The sequence below is a fragment of the Rhagoletis pomonella genome, unplaced genomic scaffold (genome assembly GCF_013731165.1).
Source record: "Rhagoletis pomonella isolate Grant_MI unplaced genomic scaffold, Rhpom_1.0 Rhpom_scaffold_00055, whole genome shotgun sequence".
NCBI classification, from domain to species: domain Eukaryota; kingdom Metazoa; phylum Arthropoda; class Insecta; order Diptera; family Tephritidae; genus Rhagoletis; species Rhagoletis pomonella.
Genome location: NW_023458609.1, coordinates 227018 through 252450, shown reverse-complemented (window position 1 = coordinate 252450; position 25433 = coordinate 227018). Strand labels below are relative to the sequence as shown.

The 25433-nt window shown below is 38.5% G+C and overlaps 1 protein-coding gene across 1 annotated transcript in view; it reads right to left on the bottom strand.

Annotated features, from left to right (window-relative positions):
* LOC118749811 overlaps positions 1-22522 on the bottom strand; it is a 51981-nt gene extending 29459 nt beyond the window's left edge. The window contains exons 1-4 of the mRNA XM_036484584.1: positions 22004-22522; positions 21703-21927; positions 19323-21528; positions 18905-19271 (exon numbers count right to left, since the gene is read on the bottom strand). Of these exons, the coding sequence (XP_036340477.1) occupies positions 18905-19271; positions 19323-21528; positions 21703-21927; positions 22004-22522 (3317 nt within the window). The remainder of the gene's footprint in view (positions 1-18904; positions 19272-19322; positions 21529-21702; positions 21928-22003) is intronic.
* Between the last annotated feature and the right edge of the window lie 2911 nt (positions 22523-25433).

Here is a 25433-nt window from a genome sequence, read left to right as displayed (position 1 = left end):
AAAACAAAACAACAAAGACATTTGTCTTTTCATTCCAGATTCGTAAATTTGACTAGTTACCATTAGCAAACAAGATACAGAAAATTGGAAAAGGCTCTGAAAGACAACATAGAAAATTATGATAAAAGCGAAGAGGTAGAGCACACTATTGTAGACGCGGAAATGGCCATATCATTACTACCAACGAGAACTGTAAAAAATTGCAATACAATTAGATTGCAATCGAAAAATATGCTTCATATTGCAAATGATTGTAAAAATTACAATTTACAATTATATAGAATCAATTTGGATTGAAATCAGTTTGATTTGTATTATTTTGCTAAAAATATAACAGATCGTGAATCAATTGCTTTACTTACCAAAAATACAACATAATGGCAATTAAAATATTTGATTGAATCAGTGATCAAATTTTCTTGCAATTAAATTAATTGCAATCAATTTCTTGTAAATGAGTGTGAATTGTAATTTTTACAATCAGCAATCATTTTTATCGTAATCAAATGGGTTGCACAATCATTGATTGCTACACAAAATAATTGTATTTTTTTTAAAGCACTGCTACCAAGCGAGAATCAGGATCATGCAAGACACATATGTATGTCGACGAATAATTGAAAAATACATAAAATCCATGGATAAGAGAAAATTCTGCGACGAAAATACAACTATCAAAGGGCTAAAAAAAACACTCAAAACAAAGTAATCGCAACAAAACCAGATAAGGTGAACACAATAGTACCAATGTACGAAAAATAATATAACCAAAAGATAGAGCAACTAATTAAAGAAGAGGTAAAGTGTCGAATGATGGGACAGGATCCAACCGGCAGTAAAGCACGCATTAAAACAGGCAAACACAACAATAAATCCAAGGCAAGCATATATGTACAATGACATTAATGAACTCTTCCGCCCCTCCAATGATCGCACTACCAAAAATGCACAAGCCTGGAAATCCGATGAGACCAATTGTCAACCAGAAATCTGCACCAGGATACCAACTATCAAATTATCTAAAATAGTTGCAAGAGGAAAAACTGGAACTATCAAATGAATACACAATTATGAATACAACGGAGTTAATTGAAAGGCTGAAATCGCTAGACGTACGCAAAGAAGCGAAATTTGTTTCGTTTGATAGAACTGGGATACCATCGATAGTACCGCCACTCGATAGTTTTCGAAACGAAAGTTGAAAACATCGATAGTGTCGATAGTACTATCGTCGTGAAAGGTATTGAATAGCGACCAGCAAAATCTGAATATAGTTTAATATGAAAAAATTTAATTCGGATTTTGTTTGTCCCTTTTGAAGTGCAAAGAGTGAAATTGGCTATAATAATACATTTCTAATACTACAAAAGAAACAAAACACAAAAGATATTCGTTTAAATTGACTACGCATACTTATAAGAGTTCAACTGAGATCAAATACGGAGGCGCATATCAAAATCCGAAGAAGGGAAATTATTAATATTTTACCAGATTATAAGAAAACGAATATAGTACTGCTCAAAATGATATCACTACAACATTTTTAGCAGTTTTGACTATTTTTTGTTTATTTAGTATCTACTAATTTTTTATAAAAGTTGTACAAAACACAAAAAACTATAAAATCATTAAAATTTCAAGCATTTTAATTCTAATTTCTACAAAAATTTTGTGTAAGCAGTTTTATAGCTTATTAAATTTTACTATAACTCAGTGTAAGCTTATAGTTGCTAAAAATTCCAATGACTTGATTTTTTTTCCGACTTTTGTGAATTTTCTTGCATAAAAAAGTGAAGACTTTAATGAAGAGACATTGTGAAGTTTCGCTAAAACCGACATCGATAGTCTTCAAAAACTATCGATAGTGGCGGCAGTTTTCAACTATCGATATTACTATCGATAGTATCCCAACTCTATCGTTTGATGACAAGCATATTTACCCATGATACTAACGGCAGAAACAATTACCATCTTGACTAAAACTGTGCAATAAAAAAGAGACAAGAATGTAGCATGTGTAGAACACATTGACGGTAATACTAGACCAAAACTATTTCAAGTTTAATACCAAATATATAGGCAAACTAACGGGCTAGGAATAGGAGTGTTTATGCAATATGTCTCCAAACCAAATTTGACAAGGCATGACGGAAAATCGTTACAAAATACATCATACTGCTAACCTGTCGGAAACACCAACAACGAAAATGAGAATTTAATTTTTACGTTTTGTTATGGAACTCATCAAATCTCATTCTCACGGTCTAATTAGTAATCAGAGTTGGTATTATTTCTTATGGTGGAGTTCTCATAAGCCCTCATGACTGGAATATTCGCACCCGTGTATTCTCACTCATATTCTCAGCTCTCATATGTCCGGTGGCCATCCGTCCTGTATTATACGGGACAGTCGTCTGTTTTCGTCAGTTGTTCTGGTAATTTACTTATTTCATACGGGACGCCAAATGTTCTGTATATATTTCTTTTAATGTCCCTTATTTGTCCCGTATTCGTTATTTTGGCGCCTTAACAGCTCATAAAAATTACATGCCTATGAACCAGTTTTTATTTTTAAATCTGGAGGCTTGTGATTCAAATTGAGGAGCACATATGTAAATGGTTTCTGAAGTTATAATTTTGGTAGAAAAACTGGGTATTTGTGGGTATGAATAGAAATTAGACGTTAATAATTGTTGTTCAAATTACTAAAAGAAATTTCACTAATATTTAACTTTTCAAACGTTTTTTCCAACGCATTTCACGTTGAATATTCCATGTGGAGCAGAGCATATTGAATAGGTAGCAGCAGTAGAGCAGCTGATTTTACTTTTGTCGCGAATTTCGTCTTTAAATTGTAATTTTTGTTTAAATTTTACTCTAAAATTTCAAACTTTGTTTACAAGCTTTGTTACAGCTTGCTGTTTTTTCTCGGGTACTATTACCTCTCCAATTTGCCGTGGCGTGGAGGCAATTTTCAAATTTTGCGAAGGGAGAATATATTCATTAGGTGAATCTAAGGGTCTGATTATGCATACTTCGCATAACTTCGCTCAACCATTTGTACCAGTGCACTAAAAATGTAACTTAAGAAAATGTGAAGCAAAATCTAAACTCAACAGATTGCTAAGTTTTTAAAAGTTCTGCTAATTTCTGGGTAATGGAATACATACAAAATACATACAAAGTACATACGAAATTACAGTTTGAAGTTTATGCGAAGTTGTGCAACTGTTTGCTCATTGTTGGCCAACTGTTTGCTCATTGTATGATGGATTGTATCTGCGACATGAGAAACTCCAAATAAATAGGCTACTATGATAAGCAGACCAAAGGTCCTCCTTTGAGGAGGATTGTCCTCCTAAAAAATTTTTTCCTTCTCTGTCCTCCTTTTGAGCAAAAATGTCCTCCTTGTCCTCCTTTTCAAGTTGTTTAGCAATGATGAAATATTCAGAAAATTTCGTTCAGAATATTATTATTTCCTAATCGTACACAATCATTGTATTTGAAAGGCATTGTTCAACTTTCATTTAAATGATGTAAGCTTTTGATTCAACTAATCGCCTGTGAAAGTTGAACAGTTTAAACGCCTTTTATTTGCGTGTGGGGATTTTATATCTTGATAAAAGATTTTGTAACGTGGCTTAAAATAAATATGTTCGTTGCACTGAAGCGCGAATATAATTAAAAAATTTAAAAAAACATGTTATTTCACATCCAAGTACATAATCAAAAATAACACAGGCCTGTGTGGTTTTTCCCTTAGATATGTATTTCATGATTACGATTACAGTAATCTGAGTCCTAAAATTTTTAAGATTACTATTATTATAATCATAATGGTAACATTTATGATTACAATTAAAGTAATCGTAATCGTATATAATTTAAGGATTACAATTTAGCGATCGTAATTAAAATGTAATCGTAATCAAAAGTTACCCAGCTCTGTTACATAAATACATTGTTCATAACGGTTTCAATAACTAGAGTTATTTGAAAAAAAATGTGAGATAAAGTTTTGATACACTAAGACAATGACATGGCCATTCAACAGAAACTTCATTAATTCTTTAACCGAATTTCCGTCATGCAATGAAATTACATAAAAATATGCCATTTTAAAAATGCAATGTGGAAAAAACAGGATGACACGGGTAGTGTTTAAAGCCCAATATAGTGGTAAAATATTTTCATTTAATGCCTAGTGAAAACTCAATGTTAGCCCTATTTAAGAAAACTGTTAATTTTTTTAGAAATTTTTTTTTTTTTTTTAACACAAATGAGAAAAAAATTTACGTTTTACTTCAAAACTAACCACTATTTTAAGAAGTGTAATAGATTCAGTGCTGCCAATTACATATTTTCGATTTTTATAAAAACCCGCTAGAAAAAAGCTAAGTTCAACAAAACAAAAGCTGAAAAATAAATAGGTTTATATTAATATAAAACAAATTTTTTGTGTTTTCAATGTTAAATGCTAAAAAATTCTGGTCACCTGAACTATGAGCATGTTGTAAAAGGTATGAAGTTCTTAGAGATGGAAGGGAAGTGGAAGGAACGCTTTGCAATTCAGCTCGTTCCAAAGGCTGCATTGTGCTTGGCTGAAATCCGAGTCTGAATACCACCTGTGCTTCAAAAGTATTCGGATATTTTCCCTACCTAGGACTGTTTGTAACAAATTTTACGAGCTCAAAATACAAAGTTATGGAAAAATATTCTACAACTGAATATTTCTGTGCTGCTTTCGCAAAAGATCCAAAAATATATACTAAATAAAGATGCTGTTTCAGGGCTAGTAAATCTAGGATCATTGAAAAAGATTTTCAAATACATACTCTAGCTTTTGTGAAAAAATTGGCAAAATTATTTTTTGTCCCGTATTCGGCTGCCATATATAGGGACACCGTACTTATATGCTACATGTTGAGAATTTTTATTCTCTCTCTACACAGTGTGAGATGCCTAATAACGCAAGAACAGGGTTGCGTGATTTTGAATTAGTCTAATCACAAATCCATAAATCAAATTTATGTATTTCTGAATTGAAAGTTGCATCAAATCCTAAATAAATTTTATTTGTGATTTAATTCGTCGACCAAATAAGAAATAAGATTTATTTGTGATTTGATTCGTCAAACAAATAAAGAATACAATTTATTTGTGATTTGATTTGTAGAACGAATAAATTGAGATTTTTCAACTAAACAACAAACAGTTCTACGAAAATCTTCGAGGTTTTCGGGACTATTTCGGAATTCGCAAGACTTTTTGGATTTTTCATTTACGGGACTAATTCTGGATTATTGGGACTATTACGGGTTTTTCGAGATTTTGGGGATTATGGGGGCTATATTGAGATTTACTATTATTTTGGGGTTTACGAAATAGAGGGTGCAAAGTTCCCAGCCAAACTGCACTTCTCACATTCAATCGAAAAATAGGAACACATGCTTGCGGTACCAAAAAAAAGGAACAAAAGTAGAGAACATCCCAAATGAGTGTACCTGAACGATGTTACCCGACCGCGCTCTCCTTCACCAAATACGTGTTCCGCTATGCTCACATACTTAGACTGCTTTTACACAGTTCAAGTATTGAATTCAATTCTGCTCGCATGTGGAAGAGAGGGAGTGAAAAGAAAAGGGACGAGTACACATGCGTCTGTACCGTCAAGTCGTTTCAACTTTCTTGCTTTGCTTGTGGCATTTTCGTTGCTTCCCATTTAAAGAACCAAAAACTTGAATTCAACAGAATTGAAACGTGTAAAAGCAAATAGAAAACACTAAAGAGAATGAGCAAGAATTGCTTTCAAGTACTTGAATCATGTAAATCGGGTGTTAAGTATCAAGCAACCTGAACGTAGTATTTGGAAACTTCACATAGGAGGGTCAAACTGCACGTGAAGTTTTATGTTCTCTTTATGGGTTTGGATTCTACTTATAACACGCGAAGACATTTTTTTTTTGAATGTGATCAGGTTTGCTTTCGTTCGATTTCCAAAAGTGGGGTGTGATATTAAAGCGCTTGACCTGTAGATGTGTACTAAGGTTTAATTTTTTTAAAAGTGTTGTCACCTGTTAAAAATTTTAATTGAAATTATGTAATAAGTTAAATCAGTTATTAAAGTATGGGTATTACTATAAATTGGTAAAAAAGGCTCCATTTCTAATAAATATGTAGGAGTGTTGTCGCCCGTTTAAAACGTCAAATTCAACTAAAATTAAGAGAGTTAGGTAAATGAAATACATACATATTTATGTATTAAAATATGGGTGTTCGAATACGTGAAGCAATTTTTTGTGAAGGAGATCAATCTGCACAGTTCTTTCGAATTTAAAAAATTAGATGTCAAATTAAGGACCTTGGTTTTATTTTTTGAAGTAAGAACTTTTTTAGAGGTACAGGGTGAATTGATGCAATTGATATCGATAGCAAAACCTATAAAAATATCGATAACAACATCGATGACAAATCCGATAAAAATTTCGATAGCAAAATCTATAGTAATATTGGTAGCAAAATCGATTAGAAAATCGATAAAAATATCGATAACAAAATCGATAAATAATTGATAACAAAAATCGATTAGAAAATTGATAAAAATATTGATAAAATCCATTAAAATATCGACAACAAAATCGATAAATAGTCGATATTAAAATCGATAACAAAATCGATAAAAATATCGATAACAACCCCGATAAAAATATCGATAAGTCCCAAGAATCCCGAAAATCTCTAAAATCACAAAATAGTTCCCAGATTGAGTCTATGTCTCTATCTATATCCTTTTCTCTATAATTACCTTTATTTTAATCTTTCTTCCTCTATCTTCATCTTTACTTTTATCGGTATCGTCATTCTCATATGTTTCTTTGTATTTATCTTTATTTTTATACCCGAGCGCACTTGTGCACAAGGGTATTATAACTTTGTTCACATAACGGTTGTTTGTAACAGGCAAAATGAATCGAGATAGATATAGACAAATGTATACATAAATGATCAGGATGAAAAGAGAAATCGATTAAGCGGTGACTGTCTGTCCGTCCGTCCGTCCGTCCGTCCGTCTGTGCACACGATAACTAGAGTAAAAATTGAGATATCTTAACGAAACTTGGTACGTGAACTTCTTTTGGGCGTGGGACAGATGGTATTGAAAATGGGCGAAATCGGATAATAACCACGCCTACCTCCCATATAACGGTAATTTTCAGAAATACGAAAACTGCGATATTTTAGTAACTACTGAAGATTATTAACTCAAAATTGATACTTACAATGAGTTTCAGACGGAAAACATGAATATTGTAAATTTTTGGAAAATGGGCGTAGCCACGCCCACTTATGCTTACATGTGTATATCTTGGTAACCGCTGCACCAATTTCTTCCAAACTTAGCACAGTTGTTGGCCTTAGTACAGCTTACTAAATGGCTGAAAATTTAAAAAATCGGACAATAACCACGCCTACCTCCCATATAACGGTAATTTTCAGAAAAACGAAAACTGCGATATTTTAGTAACTACTGAAGATAATTCACTCAAAATTGATATTTGCAATGAGTTTTAGACGAAAAATAAGAATATTACAAAATTTTGGCAAATGGGCGTAGCCACGCCCACTTATGGTTACATGTGTATATCTTGGTAACCGCTACACCAATTTCTTCCAAACTTGGCACAGTTGTTGGTCCTGATACAGCATACCAACTGGCCGAAAATTTCTAAAATCGGACAATAACCACGCCCACATCCCATATAACGGTAATTTAGAGAAATACAAAATCTTCGATAAATCAGTAAATATTAAAGCCATTTATTCAAAATTGATGCTTCAAACAATTCCTTACCAGGAAATACGTCTATAATAAAATTTTGAAAAATGGGGGTGGCACCGCCCACTTATGATCATATATATGTATCTCGGTAACCGTTCTACCAATTTGTACCAAACTCGGTATTTTTATTGTGCTTGCTACATAAAAGCAAAACGATGAAAATTATTGAAATCGGACTAAAATTATGGTTTTTCATATAACGGTAAATTTTAGAAATGTTTGAAACGTCAATATTTTGAAATTTAAGGACGCTAATTTACTCAAAATTGATACACCCCGGCTTACCATGTAGCGGTAGCTTTCGGAAAGGTGAAAATCATATATTTAATATTTGCGCCGGGTATTTAATGTTCGGCTCCGCCCGAACTTAGACTTTCTTACTTGTTACTTTTATGTTTATCAGTTTCTTCATCTACATATTCCCCTTCACCTTTACCCTTACATAAGTAAAGTGTTTAAATTTACCTTGGGCTTCATTTTCGCCTTTATCTTTACGCATCTTTGTTTTTGTTTTTATACCCGAGCGCACTTGTGCACAAGGGTATTATAACTTTGTTCACATAACGGTTGTTTGTAACAGGCAAAACGAATCGAGATAGATATAGACAAATGTATACATAAATGATCAGAGTGAAAAGAGAAATCGATTAAGCGGTGACTGTCTGTCCGTCCGTCCGTCCGTCCGTCCGTCCGTCCGTCCGTCTGTCCGTCCGTCTGTGCACACGATAACTCGAGTAAAAATTAAGATATCTTAACGAAACTTGGTACGTGTACTTCTTTCGGGCGTAGGACGAATGGTATTGAAAATGGGAACAATAACCACGCCTACCTCCGATATAACGGTAATTTCCAGAAATACAAAAACTGCGATATTTTAGTAACTACTGAAGATAATTCACTCAAAATTGATATTTATAATAAATTTTAGACGAAAAATAAGAATATTAACATTTTTTTTTAAAATGGGCGTAGCCACGCCCACTTATGGTTACATGTGTATATCTTGGTAACCGCTGCATCAATTTATTCCAAACTTGGCACAGTTGTTGGCCCTGGTACAGTATATCAAATGGCCGAAAATTTTAAAAATCGGACAATAACCACGCCCACATCCCATATAACGGTAATTTCGAGAAATCCGAAATCCTCGATAAATAGTAAATAGCTAATAAAATAGCAACAATTCTTTGCCAGGAAATACGTTTATGATAAAATTTTGGAAAATGGGCGGGGCACCGCCCACTTATGATCACGTATATGTATCTCGCTAACCGTTCTAGCAATTTGTACCAAACTCGGTATGGTTATTGTGCTTGCCACATAAAAGTAAACCATTGAAAATTGTTGAATTCGGACTAAAATTACGGCCGCTTTTCATATAACGGTAAATTTCAGAAATGCTTGAAATTTCAATATTTTGAAATTTAAGGACGCTAGTTTACTTAAAATTTATACACGCCGGCTTATCATGTAGCGGTAGCTTTCGGAAAGGTGGAAAACATATATTTAATACTTGCGCCGGGTATTTAATGTTCGGCTCCGCCCGAACTTAGACTTTCTTACTTGTTATTTTTATTTTCACCTTTGCCTTTATCCTTTTCTTTATCTATGTACCTACTCACCTTTACTTTCATTCTTGTATTGGTCTTTTTCTAAGTGTTATTCTTTAACCTTTTATTAGCAAGTTTTTGTTAAATTAATACCATGTGCTACACCAGAGTGGTCCAAAAATGCACGAGAAAAAGAAAAGTCGGAATCGTAATGCTCTCACCCCCTAGGATTGTTCTACATCGAAAAAAGTATGCCCCTATTTTTTTATTTTGAAATCAAAAAATATTTGGAGGTCGCTCAAAGCGCCCAAAGTTTTCCATGTATTTTGTATGGGGAAAAAACAAATATTGGTAGAAATGGTATAGAATTCTTAAAAATCAATATTTTTCGGTCGGAAAACTCAGGTTCTCTTCAGGAGAATTTCCATAGTAATACCCAATTGTTTATTTAATCATATTTTAATACTCCCCATTGAATTTTTCGGGGTTTTTGTGAGAACTAGCCCAAACAGGTCCGGAACTGATTTCGAACTCAGCCCGAAAATTATTCAAAAATTTTTCAAATACCTTTCTATTGAAACCCAAATTGTAAAATTTTAGTTAACTTGCATATGTATTTAAATAAGTTTAATTTGAAAAAAGTTGGCAACCCTCTTGATAAATTTTAGCGGATCAAAGCTTAAACAAGAAGCCTTCATTTTATATTCATGATAGGATAATTCACTGAAATTAAGTATATGTATATTTAAATTAATTTTTAGATAGGTGGTTAAACGAGCGACGCATGCCGTTTAACCGTCGCAACCATGAACTATTTTTAAAATTGAATTGCTTTAGAATTGTTATCTACTTATATATTGTATCTTTTGCTTTTGAATTATCTAACGTGTATCTACGTACATATTGTATCTTTTGCCTTTGAATTCCTTAACTTGTATCTACCTACATACATATTGTATATTTTGCCTTTGAATTGCCTAACTTGAAAACACATTGTAATTAGTGAATACCATGAATTGTAAAATTTGAAGTATTTTATGAATTTGCGTGGTTGGCAACGCGCGTAGGTAAAGCAGCGCGCAGCTGACATTTTAGGTTGACAAAATGTCAACAAAAGAAAAAAAAGGAGACACACGCACAACAATTTTCACTTAGTATCCGAGCGGTCGCATATATTTTCTTCGAAATGCAAATCATTATCTTTGAAATAAATTCAAATATTCATTCGTAAGCACATGCGTTTTTCCTTCGTAAATCGCGATTCAACGAAGTTAGTCGCGTGAAATCTTTTAAGTTTTTGTTTAAAAAGAAGAGCCGCCTCCGCCATTGGTAGCAATCGTGCCACCAAACTTGTGTCCACCTTGAGGGGAGCAGCCTCATCCCGCATCATCGTCGCAGCGTCCGCACGCCATCAGCACAACACAAAGGTCCTATAAAGCCACCCCACAGCTCTACCAGCAACATTGTCACCACCACTGTCGCCGTAAAGGCCCACCAGCAAACAGCAATCGCAATCAGCGCACACTCGCACCATCGCCAAACCAGCAGCAGTGCACCAGCTCCAGGTTCAACACCGAATCCGTCGCCGCTGACGCGGACACCACCACCGCAGGAGCCACCACCGCGCCACTTCGCTCTCGTCCATCGTCACCAGAAGCCACCGTGTCCAGCGCCGCTTGTACAGCAGCAGCGTGAGAAATCCGCATCAAGGCGTCGCCTCCAAAGAGCCAGCACCGTTGGAATATAACAAAATTACAAGTATTACATTTAAACCGTGAGTAAGAATCTGAATTGCTTACTAACCCCATTTATTAAAACAAAAGGTGATATCCAAAATCGCAAATACGTAAATTTTTGTTCGTTAAACAAAACTCGGCCGCTGTGGTGTAGTGGTAAGCAGTGCGCGCTTCCACTCCGCAGCACCTGGGTTCAAACCCTGGTCAAAGCAACATCGCAAAAAATATAGAAAAAAGGTTTTTTCTTAACAGCGGTCGTCCCTCGGCAGGCAATGGCAAACCTCCGAGTGTATTTCTGCCATGAAAAACAGCTTCTCATAAAAATACAATCGCCGTTCGGAGTCGGCGTAAAACTGTAGGTCCCTCCGCTTTGTGTGACAACATCAAGGCGCACGCCACAAACCGGAGGAGAAGCTCGGCCAAACACTAACATATGTGTAAGCGCCAATCTATTATTAAACAAAACTCGCATACATTTTATAAAAACGGTGCTCTCATCCCGTTACAGAAGATTTCCGTACATATATGTACATTTCCATTTCTCGATTTCCCGCCAAAAAGTACAGGGTTCCCGCCAAAAAAGCATACGGTTCGCGATTAGTCAGTACATAATATCTACATATATAAAACATACATCCATACACATCTCTCTTCGTTACTTACAAAATTAAAAGAATAAGTAACTACTGTGTATATGTACGCACAGTGTATCTTTATGTGAATGCCCGCTTGGAAAAAAATTGATAAAACATCTGTGAATCTGCTTCACGCAGAAGGCTCAACATAAAATATATAAAGCACAATTAAATAATTGCTCGGCAAATTTTCCTTTGAGAATATTATAAGAAAATACTAACCCCTTCTCTATTAAACATTACATATACACATACATGTACATAATTTTATATACATATTTACATACATACCATTAGTATGGTACACACAATCATACGTATATTACATTAGGGCAGCTCGGTGATAAACATTGTCAGGGCCAAAAACCCGTTTTTGTTGTGCTCACACCCAAACGCGCATATAATTATACAAGGCGAACCTCTAGCTTCTGAAAATTTTTGTAAATACAATATTATTTTCCTTTAATCTCCGAAATACCCCATTTGTAAAAATAAAAAATTAATTAAAAGTATATACACATATATAGCGGGAAACCCTCCCTTTGCGATCAGCAAGAAAAACTTTAATTTATATCGGCCTTTTTTTAAAACCCCGTCTCATATATAAATTTGAAAGTTATCTCGTTAATGCTTACCGCACCTCATTTTGACGATAAATCTAAAAGTCCAAAAAATGAGTGATGATGATAAGTAACAAGGAACTTCCACCGAATCTCAACGCGGTACGCGTGCAGGTGGAGGGTCCAATAAGAAGCCCAAAGAGTCAGTCGCTGCCCCTAAATTTATCTCGGAGACAGATAATCTAATGGACTACTGTACCCATATATGTAATACTTCTATATTGGCAGTAAGCTAACTTCTCAATGTGTAAGCATTCCGAAATCAGAGCGAGACAGTCTAGTACTGTTTTTGTCAATGTATTGTGTACTTGAGTGCCGTTTTTGTATATGTGTTGTGTACATGTTTATTTATAAACGTATGTGTTCCTTTTCTTTCGTACGTGTTTATTGATATAACTGTACTGTAGTGTTTTCGGACGGTACTAGCTCTTACTGCCAATATAGGAGTATTACATATATGACTGTACCCGATTCAGTACGACTCAAATCTAAGATAATACTGAGTCTGCAAGGTCAAGAATATAGATAATTTTTGGAACCGGGTTCAGAATGCGTATGATGTAATAATAGAGACTGAACTTCCCGAGGATTTTTAAAGCCTCCGCTTATAATAAGTATAGGGCATGCCTCATAACGTATGAAGATACGAAAGCCCAGATCGGTGACCCCAAGAGCAATTAGGCTTAGGCTTGAAGGTCCCTCCTTGCGATACTGAAACATTTTATGGGGGTTATGAACAATGGCCATCTTTCCGTGACATGTTCACTGCGGTCTACATAAACCACCCAAAACTCACTAAAGCACAAAAATTGTACCACCTCCGACACAAAACGCAAGGAAAAGCCGGCCAGATTGTAAAACAATTCCCATTGAGTGACGATAATTTTGAACTTCCGTGGGAAGCTTTAAGGTCCCGATATGAGAATAAACGAGTATTGGTTGAAAATCAAATAAGAATTTTAATGAACCTTAAAACAATCCCAATTGAGAGTAGCGAAGAAATTCAAAGATTGCAATCCACAGTGAACAACTGCCTGCAAATCCTGGCAACTCAACAAATTTCCACTGAGAGTTGGGATCCTATTTTAATATATTTGGTGACATCCAAACTCCCCGATAATACCGTGGCATTGTGGGAACAATCTCTTAGTTCACGGAAAGACCTTCCAAAGTGGTCGCAAATGAACCAGTTAATCACAACCCGGTATGAAGTGGTGGAAAGGGTGGATCAATGGCGACCAGCCAAGCCCCGACCAAATCCCCCAAAAAGACAGCCAGTTTTACAAAATAGATCCTTTTCGAAACCCAGTCAATCCCAAAACTCTCATAACAGATCCCTAACGCATATCAACTCCCATATGACAGAGCAGCGCAAAATTTACAGTTGTGTTATGTGCAAACACCCTACGCATACGCTGAGTAACTGCTACAAATACAAAAAATTGTCTATCCCAGATCGCACAAAGTTTGTGAAAGATAAAAGTCTGTGCGAAAATTGCCTTTCTCAGACACACTTAATAAAAGATTGTAGCAGCACTAACGCCTGCCTTCATTGCCAAAAGCGGCATCATTCAACACTCCACTATAGTGTAGCATCTACCCCAAATAAAAATGATGATCGAATCCACAGAACGACTTCGCAACATACAACCACATTGTCTAACGGTCCCAACCCACAAGCCACCAGTCAGTCGGAAGCCCTTAATGAACCGGCATCGTGTTCGAGCACAACACAAGTACAGTCCTTTTATTCGAAAAACGATAACAAGGTACTGCTCCCAACGGCTATTGTGTCTGTAGACCACAGAGATGATCTCTTTAAATTAGGCCCAAACAAAATTAAGACTCCCATGCCGAGAAACAACCCTCGGAATCTCTGGCATGGGGGAAGGGTGGTTCAAACGTTTAATAAAATATGCTATCTGATCTTAGTCTCCGCCGATCAAAGTACAAAAATAAAAGCTCAAGCTATAGTGTTGCCAAAACTAACCAGACTTCTCCCAAAGTTCCAAATGAGCCACGCCCAAAGAGAAAAATGGTCACATCTCAAATTAGCAGATCCAAACTGCCATTCTCCAGCTCAAATAGAGATAGTAATAGGCAGTGATCTTATCCCCCAAATCATACTATGAGGTATCGAAAAGATTTCCCATAACTTGCTAACACAAAAAACCATATTCGGTTGGATCTTAAGTGGTCAGATTCCCGAAAAAGTGGCATCATTCTCCACTCAGGTGGAAGAAATATCCAATAAATACTTGGATAATCAACTTAAAAGGTTTTGGGAACTTGAAGAAGTCCCAAAGGCTCATCTCACCACTCCAGAAGACAAGGAGTGCGAAGCCTACTATACAGCCACTATCACTCGCACAAATGATGGTCGATACATAGTCCGACTCCCCTTTAAGCCCAACTTCCAAGATAAAATTGCCTTGGGCCCATCCCGGTCCGCGGTTCTCCAGCAATTCATCAGCATGGAGCGGTCACTAAACAAGAAGGGTGATCTGAAAACCCTTTACGATGGCGTTTTAGAAGAATACCTCTCTCTTGGTCATATGGAAGAAACGACTTCCTATGACAAAAACTCAGAAGACAAATACATGTAGTTTTATCTCCCTCACCACGCGGTTATCAAACCCGAAAAGAGAACGGCAAAAGTACGAGTGGTGTTCAATGCATCCAAACGATCTGGTTCTGGTCTCTCTCTGAATGACGTTTTATATACCGGACCAGCGCTCCAACCAGACTTAATGCTATTGATCTTGAAATGGCGAATGTACAAATTTGTCTTCAACGGCGACGTCGAAAAAATGTATCGACAAATATTACTTCATATAGATGACCAAGATTTCCAAAAAATAGTATTCCGGTCATCCACAAATAAGAGACTACAAATTAAAAACTGTCACCTTCGGTGTAAACTGTGCACCCTATGTCGTTATACGCACTCTCCACCAACTCGCTCAAGATGTGGAAATAGCCCATCCCCTGCCAGTCCCTATATTAAATAGTGAAACTTATTTGGCTGACATTCTGTCTGGCGGTCATGACCTACTCTCTGCCACTCAATCGCTATCCCAAGTAATTAAAGTACTAAACTCAGCAGGCTTCCCCTTAAAAAAAATCACGGCCAATCACCCTGACATTCTCAAAAATATAAAGAAAGAAGACTTGCTGGACACAAACTTTCTCGAATTCGAGAAAGCCAGTACTACAAAAACACTCGGGATTCAGTGGAATGCCCTAAACGACACATTCTCGTATACCATTGAGTCTATCCCAGCATCGTCGGCAAGAACAAAGCGGCAAATCCTCTCATCCGTTGCGAAACTTTTCGACCCCGCAGGGTGGCTTACGCCAATAATGATTCAAGCCAAAATTTCATTGCAAGAGCTATGGCTTGATGGTACTGACTGGGATGAACAGATCAAACCCCTCCGCCTCCTAAAATGGATACAGTTTGCAAACAACTTGCAAACAATCCCCAGCATCCAAATACCCCGCTGGGTTAACTATATCCCGGACCAAAATGTCGAGTTACTCGGTTTCTGCGACGCCTCTGAAAAGGCCTATTGCGCAAATATTTATGTTCGAACCACAGAAGGCCTCCGTGTTTCCTCCCACCTGCTGGTATCGAAAGGTAAAGTGGCGCCTCTAAGAACCACAAGTCTACCCCGCCTTGAGTTATGTGGGGCCCTTCTCTTGGCCAAATTAGTTGCCGTTGTCAAGTCCCATCTCAAACTCGCGGATAGAAAATTAACCATGTGGTCCGATTCTGAAATAATCCTGGCTTGGCTAGAAAGGCCACCCTACATGTGGCGGGAACGCCACCTGGAAGCACGTGCGCAGCAACGAAAATCCTGCTGATATGGGCACAAGAGGGTGCACACCCATCGACTTGGTTATGGTGCATTTACATGGTATGAAGCTATATGAACTGTTGATACGCTAAAATAGAGGGACTACATGTTCTAATGAGGAATTCAATGATATCGAGTGGGATGCATATAATACATTTTTTCATATGAAAAGTTATGGGGAGATACTGTAAACATACTGCTGTGATACTGTTAAGCATATGAAAATATAGCAAGTTGAATTTTCATACATCTTCCCATAAAAAGTTTAACAGATGCAGAGATACCAAGGAGGATTTTTCCCATTTTGATGCCTTTTTAATATAAAAACCCACCGAAAAGGAGGAAAACGGCAACTCCGCCATTCACATACACGTCAAAAGTATGAATTAATTTAAAAATTAAAAACAATAAACAAACAAATTCAAAACAAAGAAATTGTTTGTACTAGAACTTTTTTAATAGAAGCAACTCACGTATTGTGGACAATCAAAATACAAAGCACTATGATAACAAACTTAAAAACAAGACATTACAGAACATTTTAATGGCTTTATATCACATTTAAGTAAAACTTAGCCTATATTTTCCAATCTGGCAAAGAAATGAAAATGTGTATTTTTTGTTTTTTACACAAAGACTTGCCAAATATACATATAAGTCAAAATTATAGAATTAGAATTATAGATGTATACTTCTCCCTTTCATTTTTTCATACAGTTAATGCTTCTTTCTGGCTTTTACAAAATGCAGGTGTTGAGCTACTAAGCCTTTTTAGCAGCTATTAAAATAAAACAAATGATGTATGCATAAGTTAAGCAACTGTATTTAACAAGATTTGGTCCGCGACTAACTAACAGAAAGTTCACCTTGAACTATTTAAGTATGTCCTAATTACATTGGATAACTGCAAATTCATCACCAACAATATAAAACCAGTTTTCTTAAATGCATGAGAATTTACATATATATATTTATGTACGTATGCACCCGCGCACACAATATTGCTTACATACATATGTATGTACTATTTTTTGCTTGCTTGCATACGAATGTATCCAACTGAGCGCGGGCGGTACGTATGCACATACATATATGTATGTATGTATATACATATGCTTTATACATAGTATAAAGGGGAAACAAAATTAGCACAGTTTAAATACATACAAGTAAATATGCAGCTCAATTGAGTATGAAATTTTCAGTGTGATCAGATAACGTTATTCATATTGATTTTGATAAACATATTTTATGTTGCTGGCTTATCCGGTGCTGCTCCGAACATCCTCCCCCCCGTTGAAAGGTCAGGGCTTTCAACAGAATCCTTCACCGGGAGGACACACAGCTTGTTCACGGCTCGTCGCGTTATGCCGCTAGATGTTTTTTAAAAGTGCCACACGTACGACACCGTCTGCTCCAGGGACAACTTCGATTACCCGTGTTAGAGGCCACTTCAGTGGCGGTGAGTTTTCTTCCTTTATGCATACGACATCATTGACTTCAATGTTGGCATGAGGTAAACGCCACTTTGCGCGTTGCTGTAGAAGAGTTAGATACTCTTGAGTCCACCGCTTCCAAAAAACCTGTTTAATGTATGTTGCAGGCTGCCATCGATCATGTCGGTCGTAGTTTAGCGTCATTAGATCCGGTTGCGGAAGAGCTGTCAGAGAACCACCAATCAAAAACTGGCCTGGCGTTAGCACGTCTAAATCCTCTGGGTTTTCTGAAAGGGGTACGAGAGGACGAGAGTTAATTACAGCACAGATTTGACATACCAAAGTACGCAATTCATCGAAGCCAAGCAGTGATGAGCCAACGGAACGATAGAAATGTTGTTTGGCTGTTTTTACGGCCGCTTCCCACAAACCGCCAAAGTGCGGAGAGCGAGGTGGGATGAAACGCCAATCAAAGCCATTACTGAGGCAAAAGTTGTGGACTTCGCTGACCAGATGCATCTGGGTATGCCACGGGTAGCGATAAATCGTTTTAGCGCGTCAATGAAAGCACCTGTTGAGAGGTCTCTTACCAACTCCATCCATACAGCCTTTGTGGCGAAGCAAATGAAAACGCTTACATAACATTTGTGGGGCGATTTATTGCGTACTTCAGGCTTGTAATAAAATGGCCCACAGTAGTCCACACCGGTGACTATGAATGGGCGCGAGGCCTGAATTCGCTCTTTAGGCAGGTCGGCCATTATGTGCTCGACAAGGCGCGGTCTCGATTTGCAGCAAATAATGCATTTATGTAGGACTCGAGTGACTGTTTTCCGACCACCTATGGGCCAAAACTGCATTCGAATGAAGGCGAGTAAAGCTTGAGGACCTGCGTGATGTTGTTTGCGATGAAAAAAGGTTATTATACTAAATGTCAGTGGATGATCCTTCGGAATAATGCATGGGTGGCGCGATTCAAAGCTAAGCATAGAGTTTTTTAATCGCCCGCCGACTCTAATAATTCCAAAGTCATCAAGAAATGGTGATAGCGAAACAATGCTGCTCGAACTCGGGACGCAATTATTGGCCTGTAATGCCGTGTACTCCGGCCAAAGTTGCGCTCTTTGTACTAAGCGAATAAGCAGTTGAGTTCCATGGTGAATATCTGCGGCTGTGAGCTGCGAAGAGCTTGGCGATGTTGTAATATTGACAAATTTGCTGACGTACCCAAAAATGCGCTGCATTGTTCCAAATGAATTAATGTACTTGAAAGAAAGCGAAATGTCATTGCGGTTATGTGCGGCAAGCAACACCTTTTGTCGAAGTTCTGGAAGTTTTGGTTGTGGTAGACACATGCGCGGCCAGCTGCCCTCCACTTCTCGCAAAAATGACGGGCCGTGCATCCAAAGTGAAGATCCTAGAAGTTCCTGCGGGGTAGCTCCTTTGGATAAAATGTCCGCCGGATTCATTGCTGTCGGAACATAGTGCCACCGCATGCCCTCCGTTAATTGATGTATGGTGGAAATTCGGTTAGCGACAAATACGTTAAATTTCGATGATTCTTCTCGCAGCCACGAGAGGACAGTGGAGGAATCTGACCAACAATGAAATGAACAGTTAAAAAGCTTCATTTTTGTAAACTCACCCATGAGTTGTGCAAGCAGTGTTGCTGCACAGAGTTCCAGCTTGGGCACGGTGATAGTCTTAAGTGGAGCGACACGAGCCTTCGAACACAACAGGTGCACTTGTACCTTACTATCCTTGGCTGAACGCGTATAAACGCAAGCCCCATAAGCTTCAAGGCTTGCATCGCAAAATGCATGAATTTCTGTAATGGCCCCAGGTTGCAAGACGTAACGAGGAAATGATAGGTGCTGTATGTCTGCAAACCCGCTGCAAAAGGCAGACCAGGCGGTGTTTAACGATTGCGGTAGACTCTCATCCCACTCAAGCTTGTCTCTCCACATGCGTTGCAGAAGAATCTTCGCCTTGGTCAGCGTAGGGCCCATTAGTCCAAGGGGATCGTAACAGCGAGCTAGAGTAGACAACGCAGAGCGTTTTGAGTTTTTACCGAGTTCTCGTTGTGGCACAAACGAAAATAGCAGCTTGTCCTTGACCGGATCCCAAACTAGTCCCAGAGCTTTGGTGATGTCACTGCCATCGTCAAACTTAAGGAAACATTCCTTGTCTACGTCAGGTATATCACGAAGGATATCTCGACTATTAGAGCACCACTTGCGTAACTTAAAGTTTCCTCGAGCAAGGAGGCTAGTTGTTTGTAGCTTGATATTCAGTACTTCTTCCATCGAATCGCCTCCAGATATCAAGTCATCTACGTAGAAGTCTCGACGCACTATTTCTGCACCAATGGGATAAGTCGAGCATTCGTCAGCTGGGAGTTGGTGCATGGCACGTATGGCCAGAAATGACGTAGGCTTAGTTCCATAAGTCAGCGTGTCTAACTTATAGATGGCAAAGTTTTCCTGAGGAGATTCACGCCACAATATGCATTGGAGCATGCTATCTGGTGGGGTGACGCGAACACACCTATACATCTTACAGATGTCCCCAGTAAGTGCTATGGGAAAAGTACGAAATCTAATAAGGATATTAAAAAGTTTCGGCTGAATAGTTGGGCCTGCCATGAGTAGGTCGTTCAGCGAAAAGCCCGAAGTAGTGGATGCAGAGCCATCAAAAACCACTCTCAGCTTTGTTGTGCTACTGTCATCCTTGATTACGCAATGATGCGGCAGAAAATACTTGCATTGTTGAAAAACCTCATTGGTAACTAGCGACATGTGATTAAGGTCCAGATATTCCTTTATGAACTTACTATATTCTGTTTTAAGCTCAGGGTTACGAGCGAATTTTCGTTCAAGACTTTCGAAGCGTTGACGAGCTTGCAAATAGGAGTCTCCAAGGGCCTCCACACCACGCTTCATGGGAAGACGAACTGAGTATTCGCCTGATGACAATCGCAAATAATTTTCCCGGAAGTGGGCTTCGCAGTCGATATCTTCTTGGGAGGCCTTAGAGATCGGCTCGAAGTTGTGCTCGATTTCCCAGAACTGACGCACTAAATCTTCCAACCGAGTGGCAATAATATCACTGGAGGACTTCCGTCGCACCACAAATGATGATAGTTTTGGAGCTTGTTGCCCCCCTCCCGATAGCACCCAACCGAGGCGTGTTTTCTGAAGGAGTGGTAAACCAGATGCCAAGCGTATCTGCCCCACACTTAGCAGATCGAAGAACAATGCTGCTCCAATGAGCAGATCAATTCGCTGCGGTAAGTTGAACCCAGGATCAGCTAGTTGTATATTCGACGGAACATTCCACTCGTTGGTGCTCACGGAGCAGCCAGGCTGGTTGTCGGTTATGGTTTGCACAACAACAGCTGTTATGTTTGTTGAGAAATCTGAAGTCCGTGACTTCAGTACGAGGTCGACTGAGTAACCCTCCGTTGAGAAATTGGCATCTCCAATGCCAGATACTGTAGCAGAAGATTTTGCTTTTACAAGCTGCAATTGGTTTGCAAGGCGAGTTGTGACAAAGTGTAACTGGGAGCCAGAATCTAAAAGCGCCCTGCAAGGTACGAAGCTTCCAGCACGATTTTTTACCAGAACGACGGCAGTAGCTAGGAACACAGCATCAGAAGGAGATACTGGGGCACTAGGCGACACAGATAACGATGCAGTCATAGCGTTGGATTGAACTGTAGCTGCCGACGAAGCTTCGGCTTTACTATTGATTAACGATGCAGTTGAGCGTTCGAAATGCAAGAGCGTGTGGTGTTTCGACTGACAGGCGCGGCACGATCCGGATTTGCAGTCACGAATTTGATGCCCAGTCTTTAGGCAGTTAAGACAAAGGGAAAGCTTCTTAACTTCCCTCAGGCGTAAGTTCGGAGACAAATTTGCGAAGCGTTGACAGCTATAAATTGCATGCTCGGCAGATCCACAAAACACACAAACACCTTTTGAGCCGTTGGAAGCAACAAAGGATTTCCTCTGACCAGTACTCACGTTCTTGTTAGCTTTTACCGCCTGACCAGTCGGTGTCTGCATAGAATGCTCAACGTTCTCGAGTGCTCTGCAGCGCTTCTCCAAGAACATAGCTGATTGATCCCAGGATGGCAGTTCGCTGATCGATGAACTCTCCTCCCATTTAGCCTGCGTCTTTTTGTCGAGTTTCTGGATCACCAATTGTACGATGATGCCATCTGCGATCTTCCCATTGGATGCGAGCGACTGCAATGCGCGTATGTGTGCTGTGACCTTTTCTGTCAGCTCTCGTAGCCCTCTCTAGCCCAAATATCTCCCTGACGTGTGCCTGAAATATAAGACGTTTGTTATCGAAGCGCTTTTGTAAAAGATCTAATGCAGTGTTATAATTAGCGTCGTTTATTTCCAGCGAGCGCACGGTGTCAAGGGCAGCGCCGCTCAGACAGGAACGAAGATGCTGCAATTTGTCGATGTTGGTGAGGTCGCTGTCCTTGTCGATTATTGACGTGAACATTGAATAGAAATTTGTCCACTCGGTGTAGGCGCCACTGAATTTAGGCAGTGTCAGCAATGGCAAGCGTGAGCTATTAGCGTTCACAATTATTGATTGGGTCTCACTGGAGTTCATTCTGAGCGTGGAGCAATGTTGCGAGGCACTACGTTTACCAATCTCGCGTTGCAGTGTAGCTCTAAGGTTGATTAGAGCAGCATCGAAGTTACTTGGCAGGTCGCTGGCAATGGAGTCGAAGTCCAATTCCTCTAGGCTTGTGTGTGCGGCAGAAAAACTGGATTTCAATTCGCCTAAAGATTCTAGCATTGCTGAAAGACTGTACTCATCCATACTGTGTAGCTTGTCTGCGTCCAACTCGTTAATCAAGCTCTCCAGTCTGCTGAATATGGCCTTTGTTTTCAGCTTTAGAAAGGCTACTCGATCTGCACCTTCCCCTGGCATGACGAAGTTGCTGACGTTTACACTAGTGTGGCAGAATTATCTCAGTAAGCGGCCGGAAACAAACGAAAAATCGCGTGATACGATCACGTCGGGGTCACCAAATGTTGAGCTACTAAGCCTGTTTAGCAGCTATTAAAATAAAACAAATGATGTATGCATAAGTTAAGCAACTGTATTTAACAAGATTTGGTCCGCGACTAACTTACAGAAAGTTCACCTTGAACTATTTAAGTATGTCCTAATTATATTGGATAACTGCAAATTCATCACCAACAATATAAAACCAGTTTTCTTAAATGCATGAGAATTTACATATATATATTTATGTACGTATGCACCCGCGCACACAATATTGCTTACATATATATGTATGTACTATTTTTTGCTTGCTTGCATACGAATGTATCCAACTGAGCGCGGGCGGTACGTATGCACATACATATATGTATGTATGTATATACATATGCTTTATAAATAGTATAAAGGGGAAACAAAATTAGCACAGTTTAAATACATACAAGTAAATATGCAGCTCAATTGAGTATGAAATTTTCAGTGTGATCAGATAACGTTATTCATATTGATTTTGATAAACATATTTTATGTTGCTGGCTTATCCGCTGCTGCTCCGAACAGCAGGGATACCGCACTTATTTTGGTACAATATGATCGTAATGTATTTTCAATTCGAAATCAAAGAAAAACATCTCACGAAAATGTTTGCGATTTTAGAACAATTAGTGTATATTTGCAAACTACTGCAAACAGTGGAGTGTCATATCTTAACAGGTTCAGAGAATTAACGAAACAAACAAACATTTTATGGTCTTTTATTTCCTTCACACCGCATTGCTATTTTTTCTAACTTTTCCTTTGGTTTAGCGCTGTAACCTTTAAAGTTATATCTTTTAATTTATACATGTGAACTGTTTTCAATGAGCATGTTTTCATTTGCTCCAGAATTTTGGGTACATTTTGTTATAGTACCTCTCATTCTTTTTTATATTACATATATACACTCCGCAGTTCGGGATAGTATTTTGAATATACCAGCAATATATGTAAAAGTAGTGGCGGCTGCTGTAGGGCATTACGCAGAGCCTGAGTTCAAGCCCAGTTTTTTCTAATAGTGATTGCACCTCTGTTGGTAATAGTAAACTTCCGAGTGTATTCTGTCATGGAAACAACTTCTCATTAACATACAATTGCCGTTCGGAGTCGGCGTAAAACTGCCCTTTACTTTGTGTGACAAAATAACGCACGCCGCATATCGGAGGAGAAGCTAGGCCAAACACTAACATATTGTTTAAGCGCCAATATGTATATCGTCGTTTAAAGTACAAAAGCGCCTATCGTGGTTCTTCAAAACCTCGGAACTGAAAGTTGTGCCAAAAAAGATATTTGGTCATCGGAAGCTCCTGACATCAAGCCCTTAGCCATTTATAATAAAATATCGATACTTAGAAATAAGAAGAGAAGATTATTGAGTTTAAAAGAGAGAACCGTTTTTAATTAGGACAAGTTTCACTCTCTCTTATAAAACTTAGGCAACCTCCCATACGAGGTTTTGCATTTCCTTCATGCGCGGTTTTGTACTTTAAACGAAGATATGTAGAAGTATTGCATACATATTTTAGTGCCTTTTCAAGTATAAAATCCACTGAGAAACGGAAGAAAACGGCATCCCTATGATTTCAACTTATGCCAAACGTTTCTTAAACAAGCAATTCTAAACAAAAAACTGTTTTTCCACAAATATGTTTAAATGGAAGCATTACAAATATAGAAAAATCGCAATCCACAAGGCTTTATTGGCAGTAGGTCCTTTTTAAAGCACATTTAACAAAAAAATAAGCTTCTAGTTTCGAAGCTAGCAAAAAATACAATTTTTTTATTATTGTTAAATATATATCGCTTTCATTCATTTCTTCATAGAGTTGGTGCTTCTTTTATAGGAAAATTCATACGGCTTATGAACAGATTCATACCATGTAAATGCACCATTAACCTCTCCTTATGGTGGAATGATCCAGCTTGGCTCGCTAGCCCTCCGGAAGACTGGCCAAAATCTCCAGCCCGAGACATCACCCCGCCTGAAGTACGCCGTGTAGAAGCACTCCATGCCACCGAAGACGATCCTGACATACTAAATCGCTTCTCCTCCTTTTCACGCGCCCTCAGGGTTATGGCATATGCCTTTAAATTCATGAATAACTTTAAAAATCGAGTACGGGGAGAACATGATATACATTCCCCATCCCTCTCGCACGACGACCTCCGCTATGCAAAACACAGGCTCATGGCGTTAACGCAGACTCGGTATTTTCCTCGTAAAAAGGCATGTTTAGCCAATTCCAAACCTATAGAAAAGCGAAGCTCATTACTCCCTCTCAACCCGTTTTTAGATAAAAATGGCTTACTACGAGTCAACGGTCGATTAGCTCACTCAACCTTGACGTATAATGAACGCATCTCCGAAAATCCCAATTCGCTGTTCTCTTCATACGCTTCCTGCACGAACTGCTTCTCCACGCAGAACTCTGCCTTATGCAACAAGTGATACGGCAGGAAGTTTATATTCCTAGGCTCAAGCCCCTCCTTAAAAAATGCATATTTCAATGCAAAACCTGCACCGTCCATAAGCAGCAAACGCGCTCGCAACTAATGGCAGCCCTACCTCAGGAGCGGTGTGCATATTCGCCCCCCTTTACAATTACGGGTGTCGATTTTGCTGGACCTTTTCAGTTAAAGGCTGTAACGTAGCAATTCACTACGAAACAATAGTACACAGCACGTTGGA